At 37.3% G+C, this 18,720-nt stretch overlaps 1 protein-coding gene across 3 annotated transcripts in view; it reads left to right on the top strand.

The window, feature by feature from the left end:
- LOC124138912 (protein CBFA2T1-like) overlaps positions 1 to 18,720 on the top strand; it is a 135,694-nt gene that overhangs the window by 66,661 nt on the left and 50,313 nt on the right. The window contains exon 1 of one of the 3 annotated variants that reach the window (XM_048398890.1): positions 17,471 to 17,495. The exons of the other annotated variants lie outside the window; for them this stretch is intronic. Within the exon in view, the coding sequence (XP_048254847.1) occupies positions 17,474 to 17,495 (22 nt within the window). The 5' untranslated portion in view covers positions 17,471 to 17,473. Of the gene's footprint in view, positions 1 to 17,470; positions 17,496 to 18,720 lie in introns of those variants that run through there. 3 annotated transcript variants of the gene reach the window in all.

The following is an 18,720-nucleotide window of genomic DNA, read 5'->3' as shown; positions in this document are numbered from 1 at the left end:
TCTTGTTGGAAAATGACATTCACTTGGTGCATAATGGGAAGGATGTGTGCCTGAAGAATCTCATCTGTGTAACATTGTGTCATTATATTGCCCAGAACTTGCACCAAGCATGTTCTACCAGTGTAGGAGATGGCTGCCCACATCATCACACTACCACCTCCAAATCTGTACACTTCCTGTATGCAAGTTTCATGCATAACGTTTCCTGCGACACCTGTAAACACGGCGGTCTTCCGTACGGTGAAGCATAAGACATGACTCATTACTAAACCAAACTTGTCTCCATCGCAGTTGTGGCCATACTCTACGACTTTGACACCATTGACGTCAGCAGCCTACTATGCAAAATGACATCTCAAACTGGTCGTCTAGGTTTGTCAGCACCATACCCGTGCTCATGGGTTTCACCGAAATGGTAAACGTCTGAGACCTGCATCACTTCGGGCTTTCCTCCTACATTAAGCTGACACGCCGTGATATAACTGGAATAGGGTTAAAAGTGGCGTTAATCCCAACTCACTCACTAATATCCTACACAATCCTGGTCTTGTCATAGTTGTAGTTGTAGTTGCTGTGGTGGTTCTTTCATGTAAGTGATGTAACCTTTTGAATCTGTCCTCTGCTCTCGAAGTGATGCGTGGTCGACTGGATCTGGGAAGGTCATGTGTTGTCATGTGTGTCTGATAACGGTTCCACAGACTTACAGTCATATAGTGCTTGGTGCTACATACAAAAACCTGGCTATCTAGATATATTCCTTAGAAGTCTTCACAGAACATAGTATCCACTCGCCCTCTTGTTTTCTCCATTCAAGACTATTGATATGGCAAGACACTCATACTCTTGTATTTAAATTGATTGAAAAATAATTTTTGTTTGTTGAGAGAAAGGAATTTCTTAAAACAAAAACAATGGAGAAAAGGTTGGAAAAAAATTTAAATTTCTCTTATTTTTTTCAAAATTATCTCCCATGTAAAATAAATACACAAAAAGTACATACAACAAGAGCGTTAGCCAAAGATATATTGTTAATTAACAATGGTTCTTCAATGTTTATCCTTTAATCATTGTATAACTTGATAATTTTTTTCATATCATTTTCAATAGTTCAACGTTTCCCTGAATCATTAATGAATTCATAAAAGTGACGACAATGATCATCTAAGTAAAAATATGTATACATGAACCGTTGGGGATGAATATTGTATGTACATATCCTTTAGAATATTAATTGTTTTAGGAAGATAGTTTCTATAATTATAAAGGTTATTTTCTTTAATCATTTTAGGGCATTGATGTCAACATCAGAGAAAACCCAGTCTCGATTTTCTTACGAAACAGATTCCACTGGGATTAAAAGGCAAAATTGTGGTGAAAATTATATGAACGGATCGCTGAAAATAAGTGATGACACCAGGTGTTAAAGCTAAATCAAACTCTGAGATATCTAGGTACAATATACATGAGCAGTTCGTTGATGAATGTTCTAAGCATGGTTTTTATGTAGTTAGATTATGATTTTGTTTTGTTATTGGTAGATAATATGCTACTATTTTTCTAAAAATCTCCACTAGGTTTAGCAACATCATATAAATGCACTGATTATCAAAGCATCGCCAAATCACACCATAAATATGATCTAAGTAAAATATACACAGGGCTCTCTGTAGACTGAATGTTGTGTTTAAACGACCATCTTAACATGCTTCACATACGATGGGTTTACCAACATCATTAAAAGGCATCCGTCTGTAGGGGCCACCTGCAATAACGGCCGTATTGTGCCATGGTGATAAAAGGATGATATGATGTGCTCACACAATTTGACATTGATCCTAAAATTATTCTCTTGTATCAGCTCATGATAAAAAATCATTTTGGGCCACCTTTTCGGACGTACACATTGTTTTAATTCATGGCTCATAACTGTTTTGTTGATGTTAGTGATTTTCTGAAAGCCCTTTCACAACTAATAGCCAATTTTTCCTCATTATTTCAGATTTAAATGAATTTTTAAGGATAAGTTCTTTTATGAGGCTTCCCTGAATCCTTTAAGGACTGAAACAACAGAAATATGTTGAGTAATAGCATTAACGCAATAAACCATGGGCTTTGTCTCTATTCACAACGGATCACCTTCGCCTCTCTTCAGGCAACACGTACATGTTGACGACCATGTTTTTATCAGCGCTGTCCACACTGCTGCGAGATGTGTGGAAATTACTTGCTTCTCGCCAGCTGCACAAGTATCAATTAGAAAATGTGTTAATTTTGGGTTGCACATTTCTCTACTTAGCTTATCAATGAGAGACACTGCACATTTCCGTCCAGATCGACGGCTGCTGCAGATTTCCCTGGTGTTAGTTTGAGCTTTGACATGAAACATTTCACTTTCATCCCCCTGGGACGCTCAATTTTGAAATAATTTTGGAAGCAGTGCATGTTCAGCCCTCATTGTTTTCATTATGAAAAGTGATTACTTATTGATTTAATATTCTAGGGCTCTCTGGAATCTTTGGAGATTGTCACTTCTTTACTTTGGTTTTGGGTTGGGAATCAGTGGTTTGGTGTTGTGGATGAAGGTGGGTAGATGATGAATTCCTACGAACAGCAGGTGGATGCTGCCACAAGAAGAAATCTCAAACTTTCTGTTTCATTTCACGTGAAACTATTTCTTTCCACCTCAAGGCAGTTTCATAAATGACTCTGCTTGAAAAACTCATGTTGTTTTGCATGGAAGTGTGAGAGACTGTTATGAATCTGGCACTGGTCTGAACTTGTAATTAAATTTCATGATAAAAAATCAGAAAAGGTGTTAAGATTTTAAACGTTTTGCATTGAGACAAATTATATTGGGGATCAGCAGGTCAAAATGGCTACCAAAAATGGCTAGGTCTTTGAAAGCTAATCTAGAAACTTCCCTGTTAATATGACAATATTTTTCTCATGTGTCACAGTAGCAGGTGAAAGACTGAAGGATTAAGGGTGTGCAGGACTATTCAGCTTGTCAGGCCCTGTACATCCTTCTGTTGTCACATGTTACAAATAATCATCAAGAGTTCACAAGTTATGGCGACATGTCTCCTCAACTGTTTTTATCACAACATTACATAATTCAGTGTGGTATCTCAAAGGGCGAACAGGGTCAATTCTGTACGTCATAATAATTTTAAGCACCTCCTGCACTTACAAGATCAACAAAGAGGAGGCGCTTGTTGAAACCATACACAATGTGTCAGATATGTTGACAGAGATCGAGCTGGGAAGAACAGACTTATTTCAAATATCGGCCGACTTGTATGGGTTTTCACATTCGTGATGCAGATGGTTAGATTTTATCACGAAGGATGATAATTAATTTTCAACCCAAAATGATGTAATCATACAAAAATTATTACTTGATCTGAATCTGTCCTTGAACTCTCTACTGTGACCTTGGTGACTGTGTTTGGGCCTAGTAACCCTGTTGTGTACAGTACATGCGTCTGGTTTGTCTGGTCCAAGCATGGCCTTAAAAATACTGTTATACAATCAGTTGCAATTGAAAACGTAAGTAAGATGTCAATGCATTGCAAATTTTACTTTTCAATTTATGTTTCTTTTACAAACCCAATAGCTTTTCCAACAAAATATATTCAAATTAGTATTTCACCCGCCTTGATTTCTGTAGTCACCATGTGGAATTTTGTGCACTTGGTATTTTAGGGGAGTTCAATGCTGATTTGGGATTATTACAATAAACAAACTTCAAAGGGCTTAAACTCAATGCACGCCAGAAACCTCTAATCGTGGGTTTGAATCCCAGATCATGTTTCTAGGTTTACCTGCGCTGGTGGGTTTCAACAAAGTGGTAAACATTCAAGACCTGCTTTACTTCAGGCTTTCGACCCGTGAAGATCCGGGTAGAATCGGTCTTCAGCAACCCATGCTTGCCGTAAAAGGCTACTACGCTGGTTGTAAGAGGCGACTAACAGGATCGGTGTGGCCAGGCTCGCTGACCTGGTTTAATGCATGTCATCGTATCCCAATTGCGTGGATTGATGCTCTTGATGTCAATCACTGGATTTTTCTATCTTTTCTCCCAATTTGTGCAGTACCTCATTCTTTCCACACAAATCCATCCCAAACCATGCAGAAATGACCAATTCGTTTTTGCAATTAATATGGTAGGGATGTCTGCAACAGATATTTACGATTTTACTGCTTTTGCGATTACTTGTTATTGTACCCCAATAGCATCAATTGTTGCTTATAATATCAACCACTGGTACTTCAGATTATTTACAGAATATTCATATAGCTTGATTATTACTGAGCGCTGCGTTAAAGCCACCTTACTCACTCACCCACTTAAGCTCAGCATTAGGGATTGTACGAGTCCAAATTTACTACCCGGGTAGCCGACACCCTATTACCTGACCCTACCCAGGTACCCGCTGTACGTCTCAAGAGTTGGGTACAAAATGTCCGATTGGAAATAGTTTGACCCTAGCCCTGGCAAAATGTATTTATATAAGGTATAAAATATTCTGGTCATGCGTACACTGAAGTTGACTGAAGTTTTTTCTTTATTCAAACCTTTTAAGGTCAGAAGGAATGGGTGAATAGTCAGAAAGAAATGCGAACAATAGTGACTTGTAGTGTAATCTTAGAGTTCCATATACTTTTGTCATAAAAAAATTTTCACGTGAGTAACCACGGGTCTGGGTAGTCCTGTGGGATTAGGACCATTAAACCTTTTTTTTTTCATTCTGTAGATCAGGAACACTGTTTATTTTTGCATCATTGGATGAATAATGTTGAACCTAAATAAAAATCAGCCAAAGATTTATGTCTTCATCACATTGGCCTTCTTGGCTCCGACATTGTTATTACAGGATGATCTGATAAAGCTGGATTCCTGATGACTGCGACATAAACAGGTGTTCACACAAAATGTGTGTGCATCCTATCACAAACACATGCAAAGGCAAGCCAATTGAAAGACATTATATATCATAATGAGATTATTACCCTAGTGTGTTTCTGTATTGTAAATATTGTATATTAGGAGCCCTTAGTGAGCATAATACATCTGATTTATTTATGATATAATTCAGGGAAACAAACAGATCATTACAATTAATCTTGGTCAATACAAATTTAAAAGTTGAGATAAAAAAAACCACCAGACATGATCATTTACTGATTAAATTGTTTTCCTGTTCTGATAGGCATTGTTTTATATGCAGAGATTAAGATTACCGTGTGTATTTTCTCGTAAACTAAGCTGGAAGTAGCAATCAGCTGTACACACGTTTCTCGGAATCTACCGGTGATTTGATTGCTAATTACCCAATAATATAACTTTAAAGAATTTTGATACAATAATCGAAAGAAGTGAATCTGAAACTATTATTTTATTCGGAATTACACAGCGATATACGATAACATTATGTATGTATATATTCATGTAAAATGTGACAGCTTGACTAAAACTTACTGAAATAATCTCTATTACAGTCGATGATGGACGTATCCTTTAACAGAATTCAGTGAGCTGTATGTATGAATAGGAATATTGATAATGTTTATTATTTATATGTTCATTTTGACAAAATGATTATAGTTTTTCCTGAGTCAAATGTTTAATCAGAAAGGTTAAGTGGGCCTTTGTACAAGCAGTTATGTTGTAATAATAAACATACATCCATATCCATAACCATAACCATAACCATATCCATATCCATATCCATATCAATATCCATAACCATAACCATATCAATATCCATAACCATAACCATATCCATATCCATATCCATATCCATATCCATATCAATATCCATAACCATATCCATATCCATAACCATATCCATATCCATATCCATATCCATAACCATAACCATATCAATATCCATAACCATATCCATATCCATAACCATATCCATATCCATATCCATATCCATATCCATAACCATATCCATATCCATATCCATATCCATAACCATATCCATATCGATAACCATAACCATAACCATATCCATATCCATATCCATATCCATAACCATATCCATAACATATCCATAACCATATCCATATCCATAACCATAACCATATCCATATCCATAACCATAACCATAACAATAACCATATCCATTACCATATCCATATCCATATCCATATCTATATCTATATCCATATCCATATCCATATCCATAACGATATCCATATCCATATCCATATCCATATCCATAACCATAACGATATCCATATCCATATCCATAACCTTGTGTCAGTGCACATCTACCGGTAATGCATATATGTGAAACCTGTGAAGAGCCAGGGTAGAAGAGGTCTTCAGCAACTATTGCTTGCCATAAGAGGCGACTGTGCTTGTCACAAGAGGCGACTAACAGGATCAGTTGGTCAGACTCGCTGACTTGGTTGATGCTTGTCATCGTATCTCAATTATGTAGCTCTATGCTCATGATGTCAATCACTAGATTGTCTGATCCAGACTCGATTAATTACAGACCGACATCTTAAAGCTGGATGTAGCATTAAACAATAAACAAACCAAGCATATATGTAACAAACCTTCTGTCGGAGAAGTGCAGAAGTACAATCTGTCTTAACGATAGCGCATCTTGAAACAAGCACATGTACGCGACACAGCGCATATGCGGTTTGCTGAAGGCTATATACTTCTTTTAATTAAGCCACTGTGGTCCTCAGGTGCTCATATGTTGCAGAACGCTAATTCCAGTCTGATGTTGTTCCCTGTTCCTGAACCAGCTGATTCTAGTGTCTATTTCAATACTATAAGAAGCTTCCGCATCAGGAAAAAAACGTGTACAATGGAGAGACAAAAAAGTGCATGTTACTCTCCAACTTTGCGATAGACTGACAGGTTTTGAAATAATGAATTTGAGTTTGTTGGAATAGTTATTCTGTGATGTGTTTTTCTATTTGTCAGTCTAAAAGGTGCATTTGTTGCAATGTTTCTACAATATAGCTGTTTCACATCAGACAAAGACGCAGGCTGAAAGGCATCCTTTCCATGGGTGTGATGACTGATTCAGCTGTCCATGCAGTTGTCTGTGGTCTCTCAGTGATACACCACTGGCAAATTAAAACATCAATAGCAACATTGACATCATTACTTATAATCACCACATATAGTAAGTGCCTTGACATCTTATTTGGAACATTAATGTTTTTGTTTTTAGACAAAGTCTTCAGGCCATTCTCCTATTCCAAACTTAGACTCATGAATTGTCTAAACAATTTGCCTTGATACAATACACTTCACATTTCCTCATGTCCATATATTTCACATTTCCTTATGTCCATACACTTCTCATTTCCTCATGTCCATATACTTCACATTTCCTTATGTCCATATACTTCACATTTCCTTATGTCCATACACTTCTCATTTCCTCATGTCCATATATTTCACATTTCCTCATGTCCATACACTTCTCATTTCCTTATGTCAATATATTTCACATTTCCTCATGTCCATATACTTCTCATTTCCTCATGTCCATATATTTCACATTTCCTTATGTCCATACACTTCTCATTTCCTCATGTCCATATATTTCACATTTCATACTTCACATTTACTTATGTCCATACACTTCTCATTTCCTTATGTCCATATACTTTTCATTTCCTTATGTCCATATTCTTCTCATTTCCTTATGTCCAGTCCATATACTTCACATTTCCTCATGTCCATATACTTCACATTTCCTTATGTCCATATACTTCACATTTCCTCATGTCCATATACTTCACATTTCCTCTTGTCCATACACTTCTCATTTCCTTATGTCAATATACTTCTCATTTCCTCATGTCCATATACTTCACATTTCCTTATGTCCATATACTTCACATTTCCTCATGTCCATATACTTCACATTTCCTTATGTCCATATACTTCTCATTTCCTCATGTCCATATACTTCACATTTCCTTATGTCCATATACTTCACATTTCCTCATGTCCATATACTTCACATTTCCTCATGTCCATACACTTCTCATTTCCTTATGTCAATATACTTCACATTTCCTCATGTCCATATACTTCTCATTTCCTCATGTCCATATACTTCACATTTCCTTATGTCCATATACTTCACATTTCCTCATGCCCATATACTTCACATTTCCTCATGTCCATTTACTTCACATTTCCTTATGTCCATATACTTCACATTTCCTCATGTCCATATACTTCACATTTCCTTATGTCCATATACATCACATTTCCTCATGTCCATATACTTCTCATTTCCTCATGTCCATATACTTCACATTTCCTTATGTCCATATACATCACATTTCCTCATGTCCATACACTTCTCATTTCCTTATGTCCATACACTTCTCATTTCCTTATGTCCATATACTTTTCATTTCCTTATGTCCATACTCTTCTCATTTTCTTATGTCCAGTCCATATACTTCACATTTCCTCATGTCCATATACTTCTCATTTCCTCATGTCCATACACTTCTCATTTCCCCATGTCCATACACGCAACTTGCTTATGTCCATATACTTCTCATTTCCTTATGTCCATGCACTTCATGTATACACCATATGGTTTCACATGTCTACCTACATCTTGTTGTTTCAACCTGTGAAGATCCGGGGTAGGATAGGTCTTCAGCAACCCATGCTTGCCCTAAAAGGCGACTATGCTTGTCGTAAGAGGCGGCTAACGGGATCGGGTGGTCAGGCTCGCTGACTTGGTTGATGCATATCATCGGTCCCAATTGCGTGGATTGATGCTCATGATGTCAATCACTGGATTGTCTGGTCCAGACTTGATTATTTACAGACTGCCGTCATATAGCTGGAATATTGCTGAGTGCGGCGTTAAACAAAAAACAAACCAACAAACATAAAGCTGAAAACTGAGAGAGTGAGATAAAAACAGCTCATCATGACTGTAAACACATAAAAAAATAACAAGTCAGCAATACTGGGGATGATTTTTAGCAATATCTTATGACATTTAGGCATATAGCTTCCCAAGTATTTATGATATTTGTTTAAAATTCACACGTGATATATCATAGTGTTTGCAAGGTCAGTTATGGCACTTGAGTTCCGTTGCAGCTCATTATGATACAGTTAAGCCACAGTTGGGGTGAGATGATGTTTTTAGTAGTCCGTCTGTGATTTAACACTGCAGGAGTGTGTGGATGTCCGTGTAGCAGTGTTATCGACTGATCTCTCCTTGACAGAATTCCATACATTTAAGGGTGATTTAGTGTTCCAGTTTGTGAACTAGGCCTGTGACTCCTCGAAATTACAATGTTTCTCTTTATGTAAAATATTATTTCTTCCCATAGAAATGACGACATTGTTTACAAGTGACTGCATGGTATATCCGGTATACTGGTATACAACGATATGCTATTCAAATGATACTTTTCTGTGCAAGCGATATATTGGGTAAAAAATATAGAACATATGATATATTTGTCAGTATGCCATTTAACCTAAAATCTCCACAGAAATTTAATCCCTTCACCAATGATTGACTAAACAAAGTGAATTTTCTCTCACATTGTTATCTCCCCTATAGGGGGCACCGGTGGCCCAGTCGTCTAAGGCCCCGTGATTAGCTGTGCAGAGTTGCGTCCCTTGGGCACGCCAGAAACCTATGATTGTGGGTTCGAATCCCGGTTCGCCCTGATTATGTCCTTTCGTGCTCACTGATGTTCTTAATTGTAAACGTCCTTTCGTGCTCACTGACGTTCTTTCATACACATTGTTCTTTCTTTTCTTATGACATCTTTTCGTAAGATTTGACTATTAATGTTGCATACTTTTGACCTTTACTTCAACTTTGTATTTGTTTAACCGGCGTCTGTTTTGTTTTTACACCTTTATTAGTAACATTTAGTTCTTTATTCGTAATATTTGACCTTTATCTAAATCTAATGTTAAAGGGTCACCTGGAGAGAGATGACCGCCTTCACAGAACATCTCCAACATTATAACCAGTATGATACAGGCTGATGATCAGCATGAGTGACTGCTGAGACATCACAGATGCCAGAACATATCTGTAATAAAACAATAACCTCTCATCCCCAGGTCCAGCAACCTATTCTCATCCCCCTTTCCCCCTGTGGGAATAAGTGTAGGTCATCTTGGTGCTAAGACCATCATAAGTGTAGGTCATCTTGGTGCTAAGACCATCATAAGTGTAGGTCATCTTGGTGCTAAGACCATCATAAGTGTAGGTCATCTTGGTGCTAAGACCATCATAAGTGTAGGTCATCTTGGTGCTAAGACCGTCATAAGTGTAGGTCATCTTGGTGCTAAGACCATCATAAGTGTTGGTCATCTTGGTGCTAAGACCATCATAAGTGTAGGTCATCTTGGTGCTAAGACTGTCATAAGTGTAGGTCATCTTGGTGCTAAGACCATCATAAGTGTAGGTCATCTTGGTGCTAAGACCATCATAAGTGTAGGTCATCTTGGTGCTAAGACCGTCATAAGTGTAGGTCATCTTGGGGCTAAGACCGTCATAAGTGTAGGTCATCTTGGTGCTAAGACCATCATAAGTGTAGGTCATCTTGGTGCTAAGACCATCATAAGTGTAGGTCATCTTGGTGCTAAGACCGTCATAAGTGTAGGTCATCTTGGTGCTAAGACCATCATAAGTGTAGGTCATCTTGGTGCTAAGACCGTCATAAGTGTAGGTCATCTTGGTGCTAAGACCATCATAAGTGTAGGTCATCTTGGTGCTAAGACCATCATAAGTGTAGGTCATCTTGGTGCTAAGACCGTCATAAGTGTAGGTCATCTTGGTGCTAAGACCGTCATAAGTGTAGGTCATCTTGGTGCTAAGACCATCATAAGTGTAGGTCATCTTGGTGCTAAGACTGTCATAAGTGTAGGTCATCTTGGTGCTAAGACCATCATAAGTGTAGGTCATCTTGGTGCTAAGACCATCATAAGTGTAGGTCATCTTGGTGCTAAGACCGTCATAAGTGTAGGTCATCTTGGTGCTAAGACCGTCATAAGTGTAGGTCATCTTGGTGCTAAGACCATCATAAGTGTTGGTCATCTTGGTGCTAAGACCATCATAAGTGTTGGTCATCTTGGTGCTAAGACCATCATAAGTGTAGGTCATCTTGGTGCTAAGACTGTCATAAGTGTAGGTCATCTTGGTGCTAAGACTGTCATAAGTGTAGGTCATCTTGGTGCTAAGACCATCATAAGTGTAGGTCATCTTGGTGCTAAGACCGTCATAAGTGTAGGTCATCTTGGTGCTAAGACTGTCATAAGTGTAGGTCATCTTGGTGCTAAGACCGTCATAAGTGTAGGTCATCTTGGTGCTAAGACCATCATAAGTGTAGGTCATCTTGGTGCTAGGACCGTCATAAGTGTAGGTCATCTTGGTGCTAAGACCATCATAAGTGTAGGTCATCTTGGTGCTAAGACTGTCATAAGTGTAGGTCATCTTGGTGCTAAGACCATCATAAGTGTAGGTCATCTTGGTGCTAAGACCATCATAAGTGTAGGTCATCTTGGTGCTAAGACTGTCATAAGTGTAGGTCATCTTGGTGCTAAGACCGTCATAAGTGTAGGTCATCTTGGTGCTAAGATTGTCATAAGTGTAGGTCATCTTTGTCATCTTGGTGCTAAGATCGTCATAAGTGTAGGTGATCTTGGTGCTTAGACCGTCATAAGTGTAGGTCATCTTGGTGCTAAGACCGTCATAAGTGTAGGTCATCTTTGTCATCTTGGCGCTTAGATCTCTTAGAGCTATGTCTACAATGTGAGTATTTTATCTTAGTGCTAAGATTGTCATGAGTCTATATCCTCTCAAAGATCCATGACTATTATAGTGAGTGAGTGAGCAAGGTTTTATGCTGCATTTGGCAATATTCAGGCAAGATCACAGAGAAGTACTTTTCGTCAGTAGCTACAATTATAATACCTGATGTTATGTTGGCACTGTGACGATGGTAAGTGTATGTCATGTTGTTGGCATTATGACTATCATAAGTCTATGTGACCGTATGGTAATTACTATAGATCACAGAGGCTGACTTAAAAATAAATAGCATATGACTCACCTTGTTACGTTTATTATTATAAAATTCTCAACATTTTATTGTTGAGCCAAACATTTAAAAACAGTCCCGATATCTGGCTTCTCATAACCTGCAGAAACAAGTGCACATGAATTCCTTCATCACGGTGTATACACGGGAGAGTTGTGTTTACGTTGTATACGGAACCACCTGCCTGAGCAGCCCTCCATCTGGTGTGGTTTACATGGAATCCCCTAACAGATGACACTTCACACAGAAACTGGACTACGTGAATGAGAAATGACACACGTGTGTGGAGACCTATCTTTTTTTATAATACTGGATTTTATATTATTATTTCTGCTTTGAAATCTTTTGTATATTTAATAAAATTTGTGATTTTCAAATTTGAAATTCTTTGCTAATTTCTGGTTTTGACATTACTTCTAGCTTTGTTTGATATTCAATTTGTCTGGAGTAATTTACATATGATGCCATGTTACCTGGTTCTTGGATGAGTCATTCGTGATCACATCTATGTATGTATGTAAAGACAAGCAAATAGGTTAAGGTCTATACAAGAGAGATAGGATTGGTACAGTCTAGTGTTAACTGAGCCAGCTGTGATGTTTTACACCAATTGAAGGCGTAGAAGGGGAACATAATGTTTTAGAGTGATGTTATGATCAATAATTATTGATGGCTGATTAACATAATACAATGTTTGATTGTAAGGTTCATGATTGATTGTGGAGAAAAATATGATTGAATATTTAACCATTTACCCTTTCATTTTGTCTTTTAATATTTATGCTTGAATACACTCATAAGTAATATGCTATTAAGACATTTCCATGTAAGGAATGACATTTTTATAATTTTAAAATATGATATTTGTAGGCTAGACTTTTATTAATACCGCTCCAGATGTCATACGATGTATCAGTTATGATCTCCCATTAAGGGGAAATATTAAGGTAGATAATTGTACAGAAATACAGTTGGATATGATATTTGTTAATATGATATTTAAAAGCAGGTAGTTTCAGGTGTAGTGTAGAAAATATTTGTGAACAGTTCACCAAAGAACAGAGTAACAATGATCAATAGTGAAATGTCATATACATGATTATACTAAGGAGTAATATTCAAATGGACAATCAGTGCTAGATTTACAAAATACATGACGTATAAGTATACCAGTTGAATACATTCAGGGGAAGGTTGAAGAAAAACAAGTGTTTTCCGGTTGGTTTTCAATTTGTTTCTAGTTGGTTTTTTATTATTATTATTATTATTATTAATAATAATAATAATAATAATAATAATAATAATAATAATAATAATAATAATGCCCCCTCTACCGGACAGTGTGGGGCTTCATGCAGGACACGCTGCCTAGTCAAACCCACTCAGAACTTTTCGGAGAATGTGAAGACTCCCCAACACTGCAGCCTTCTGTATTACCCAGATTGTCAGAAGGGCTGTATTCCTGGTAGCAAACCCGGGTACTCTCCGGGTGTCAGTCAACAGACTGGGAGGTACCAAACCTGAGGCACCGAGAACAATGGGGAGTCAGACTATGTGGTACTTGGGATGCAAGTGTTTTTGAAACATTTCGAAAGCAAGGTCCGCATATTTATCATGTTTTTCCTGAATCTTGTGAATCACATTAGTGTCAAAGGGGACAGAAAATTCAATGATATCAATGATTTCATTGGATTTATCAAAAAGGACAAGATCAGGTTTGTTGACCTTGATACGTCTGAGGCTGTATAAGGCCTATTCCAAAGAATTTTATATTTATCATCTCCACGACGCCCTCTTCATATTCCGGGTCGTACCATGGATGGACATCTGTGTCAAAACCACAAGCATGGCGAAGACTGTAATAAAAGGATTGAGTCACTCCATCATGTCGCTTAAGAAACTGTGTTTGTGCCAAAGTTGGGCATCCACTGACAAAGTGTAGGGCAGTCTCATTAAATTCATTGCATAATCTACATTTAATATTTACATTTTGATGCAAAATCACACATTGACGGTTTTGAGTGGCAAGTGACTGGTCCTGAGCAGGAAACAGAAAGCTTTCTGTTTCACTTTTCAGGCCAGCCGACTTAATCCAAGCAAAGGATAAAGGATTATTATTTCTATTATTGTAGTTGTTATTGTTGTTGTTGTTGTTATTGTTGTACTAGTATCTGCTCAAATGTGGTTATTTGTTTCCCGACCAGTGGATCTGTTTGCATTACAGTTATCATATCTCTCTCCACTCCCTGGGGAGTATACAACCCATGCTGCCTGTGGGTGTTAGAGGGTTTTTGCGTCCACCCCACACATCGGGTACCCATTCCCTGCTGGGTGAACAGAGGCACATTTGAATTAAGTCACTTGCCCAGGGTGACACCACACGTCTTGACACTTGTGTTTCGGGTGTATGTACGTATTCGTGTTCCCACCATCTGGTCATCTACCATCGGACGAGTGGGTTCTTTTGAGTGCACAGGGTGAATGTACTGTACACTAGGGGTAGTGACAACACTGTAAAGACCTGTAAACATTGTTGGTCCCACGGCGAATAACAACCTGGTCACTAGTGGGATACGATCTCAGCACCTGGTGCTTGCTAGCCTGGCACTTTTGACCGCTTGCCCACCCGCCCCATTGGTTTCTAGCTGTCATTTCCATAATTTTATCTCACAAATTGTTCTTGTTGTCTAAATGTCTTACATACCATATTTGGGGAGGGGTCAAATGTTGCGAATACTCTTTGTCATTTTTACTGAAAACAAACAACCTTGTCACGTTGCATCCTTGGGAAGATTCAGAGTGAGTGAGTGAGTGAGTGAGTGAGTGAGTGAAAGTGAGTTTTACGCCGCTTTTAGCAATATTCCAGCAATATCACGGCAGGGGACACCAGAAATGGGCTTCACACATTGTTCCCATGTCGGGAATCGAACCCAGGTCTTCGGCGTGATGAGCGAACGCTTAACCACTAGGCTACCCAACCGTCCCGAGAAGATTCAGAAGAAATGGACAAGTATTTCAGGATGTCCTAAATGAATTGACATAGAAACTGCCTGCTGCTTCCCTCACTCACTGCAGGAATTGAATGTTTTGGTGGAGTACTAGGGGGAACTAGTAAAACTTCCATTATGCTTCTAGTAAATTGCTAACTCAGGATCTGATTACACAGGAGTGTGTGAGTGAGAATATTAACATCTGTGCACATATCATCTTACAGTTACCATGTATTTCAGTTTTTAAATGTGCATGAATATTCCTGTTGCACATGTTGCACCAATTTTATCATAAAATAAAATATTCTCAGCCAGTCAAAGTAATGAGTCCAGACAGTTCACATCAGTTGTAATAGAACTTTAAAATATGTTCAGGAAATATTGGACAATGAATGATATTTTATTATCTAAACATTTTCCAATATTTAAAATGAATTATTATTATTATAAATTATTTATAATTAGTCGCCTTTTATCATGAACAACTGGTGTCAACACTGTTTCGTAGTGATGCATAAACACTTGATCGGATATAGGCGGAATTATACAATAGACTTGCCTTTAAGTCGTGATATCTTATGATTCTGGTCGATTTCTTATGAAGGCTGTTTTTGGTCGCTTTTATTTCAAATAAAATTAACTACGTTTTACATAACAAATCATTTTTAAATTTTTCAAAATAGTTCCAACAAATAAAAAATGGTTATGAACTTTGGAGCTATTTTGAACTAAACATGCCAGTCGACTAATTAATTGTTAATTACCAGAATATTTCAATAAGGATCAACTGACATCAATATACATGTAGATATCTCCTTATTCATTAAGCCAAATATATCTAACAACTATAACCAAAGATTTCTTAAAAAGCTATAAATCTTGCAGTGTGGTATGTCTGACCATATGGCACAAGCTGGTGAAGTTTGTTTGAGAACTTGAAAAGGAATTTCTCAACATCCACTGGCAAAGTCTTTGAAATTTTTACAAGCACCTGCACCTGCATGGCATGTTCAAAGATGACCAGTATTGCTGTACTTTAGATAAAACATCTGCGGTAGGCTCCTCCATGGTGTGTCCATTATCTAGCCTTATCATGGGCAGATAACTCTAATTGACAAAAGTAGAACATGCGGAGACATTATCACATGGTGTGTCTTCATGTGTTAGATTAGCAGACCGGGAGGGGAATTAGTACTCCATGTGCAGTCAGCTTGACTCATGGGTTAATTGTATTATCAATAAATACAAGTTTTCTGGTGTGTTTTGGAAACAGAGGCTAGAAGTCTCATTGTATATTTGATGTGTTAATCAGAGGGATCATGTTTTGAGTGCATGTTTCCATCTTTCGGAGAAAATAGCCGCACTTGAGAACACCGTCATGAAAGGAATGGAAAAAACATGTCTGATTTTGTGGCAATCTTCGTGTAAAATACTTGACACGATGACATACTGCCTCCATGTTTGTCAGTGCAAACTACACTCTTGTGTTGTTCATTAGAATCGGCTTAAAGTCAATTATTAGATTTTCACATGTGTCAAATCGAAAACTATTTCTGTGTTTTCAATGCTGGTGCAAATTTTGCACATGTTGGCAGCTGAGAAATCAACATTTCATAGTGTCATCTAAACGAACAGTTAAATATTTTAACAAGTCGTATTGGACATTTTGAATATTCATTGACTTTGAATATATTACATGGAAAATCAGTCTTGGATATCTATTTTTGAATTAATTTTGTGTCTGGTAAAAGAACTGTTTTTGTTTTTTCCTTTATACAGATGAACAGGTTTGTCAAGATTATTGACAACTAAACTTTTCTGAAATGTTTAATCAATTTTCTACTATTATTCAAACAAATTTTATTATCAAACAAGAAAAGTGAAAAGAAATTATCATAACTATGAAAGTATAAGCAATATATCAAAGCATTCTTTTTTTTAAAATATAAGATATTTTAAAATGTCATTTTTTCCCAAAAGGATGAAAATATTTCAAAATAATATTTTGTTTTCCAATTTTTTAAAATAACTTTATATAATTGTTATTGTAAGCCTTTCAGTAATAAAGTTTTTTCAGTATGAAATGTTTTTCTCTTTATGTGACTTTGAGTAATATTGTGTAGGGCATTATAGGTAAGATAGTCAACACAAAGCATGGCAAGTATCACGTCTTTACCGATTCCAGTGAAGCAGCTCAGCTGTTGTCGTGGCGATCAACAGGAGGTGTAAAAGTGTTGTGTTTCCGTCACACCTACTGCCGCGCGGAGAACGAAGGGTTAACACAAGCTTATCTCCCTCCAACATTTCCAGAAAATTATATCATAACTTGCTCTATCAGTTTAATACACACCAATCTGCTGTGGAAAAACAGGTGGATTTGGCACCCAAGGGGAATGAAATTAAAAATGTTTGTAGGTAGGTTGTTATTTTATATTATCTACATGAAATGGAGTGGCATCGGTAAACAGGGGTGTCCTTGTTTCAGTTATCGACTGTTCAAGATTTGAAGAAAACTTGGATATGTATAAACCCGAAACTGGCAAACATAAGCTTTTATAAACCGAATTGAGTTCCACTCGGGAAAGATTGGCTACACTACACAACGCAGCCATTGTTTCAATGTATCATATTTTTCTGTGAGAACATTTTTGGAATTGTTTTATTTTTCAAGCATCATGTTTCCTTGCTGATGTTTGCTCTTACTTTGGAATTGACGGCTAAAATGATGCTTTTCTTAAGGTAGGTGAATGGTGTATATAGTTGAAGTGAATTCATGTTTCTGTAATTGTGATTTGCTATTTAATTGTATTTTCGATTTTCATTACTCGCATGAATATTGGGTTTTGTAATGTATATTTGCCTCTTTTTCAGTTACTTTATTATAACGCCAAAACCATTTGTTGAGATATGACTTCTTACTAGCATTATGTATGATGCAAAAATAATCTTTGTTTGTTGTAAAAAGACACTTTATGTTATGTGTGTAGCAACTTGTAAAATGATTAGATACATGACTAACACAGGAAAGGTCTGTGTCATCTAGTCGGAACTGAGATTAAATCAAAGTCGTAATGTTTCCAACATATGCAATCTGTGAAAGCCATTGCTTTTAATGATTGACGTTTAAGCTGTTGTCAACAAAATATAAATGAAATAAATTCTGTCTCCATTCTGCCACCATTTCCCCTTCTACTCGAAGAAAAGGTTTAAAGAAAACGTTTGAGTGGTTGGAATGAAACAGAAGAGTCAAAGCGCTTTTCTCTGAAACCTTTTTTACCCTCTCCTTTCCACCATTCTAGCATATGTTCCAGGTTAACATTTTCTAGCAAATAGCTTTTATTAGAATCAGCCTGAAGGAAGGAACATATTTATGTATTGAAAAACATCAAGTTTTGTCAATAATCATTTGCAAGGCACAGGGCCCCCCAACCTATGTGGTTCTAACCAAGAAGAAATGGATCTCAGGTGTTGTGGTGCCAGCATGTCTAGCGAAAATCTGGTCCTCAGATTGCCTTTCAGCCGCCTGCTCTGCGTTAGAGAGATTAGAGCTGATGAAGGAATCCTATGGTTATTATAGTGCCAGCCAGCGAAGAGAAACATACACCCGTCAATTTCACAAACATACATGTACATTTCAGAT

Source organism: Haliotis rufescens, unplaced genomic scaffold, assembly GCF_023055435.1.
Source record: "Haliotis rufescens isolate VD_foot unplaced genomic scaffold, xgHalRufe1.0.p SCAF_19, whole genome shotgun sequence".
NCBI lineage: Eukaryota > Metazoa > Mollusca > Gastropoda > Lepetellida > Haliotidae > Haliotis > Haliotis rufescens.
The sequence above is the reverse complement of the archived record's forward strand: the minus strand, read 5'-3'. Positions and strand labels throughout refer to the sequence as shown.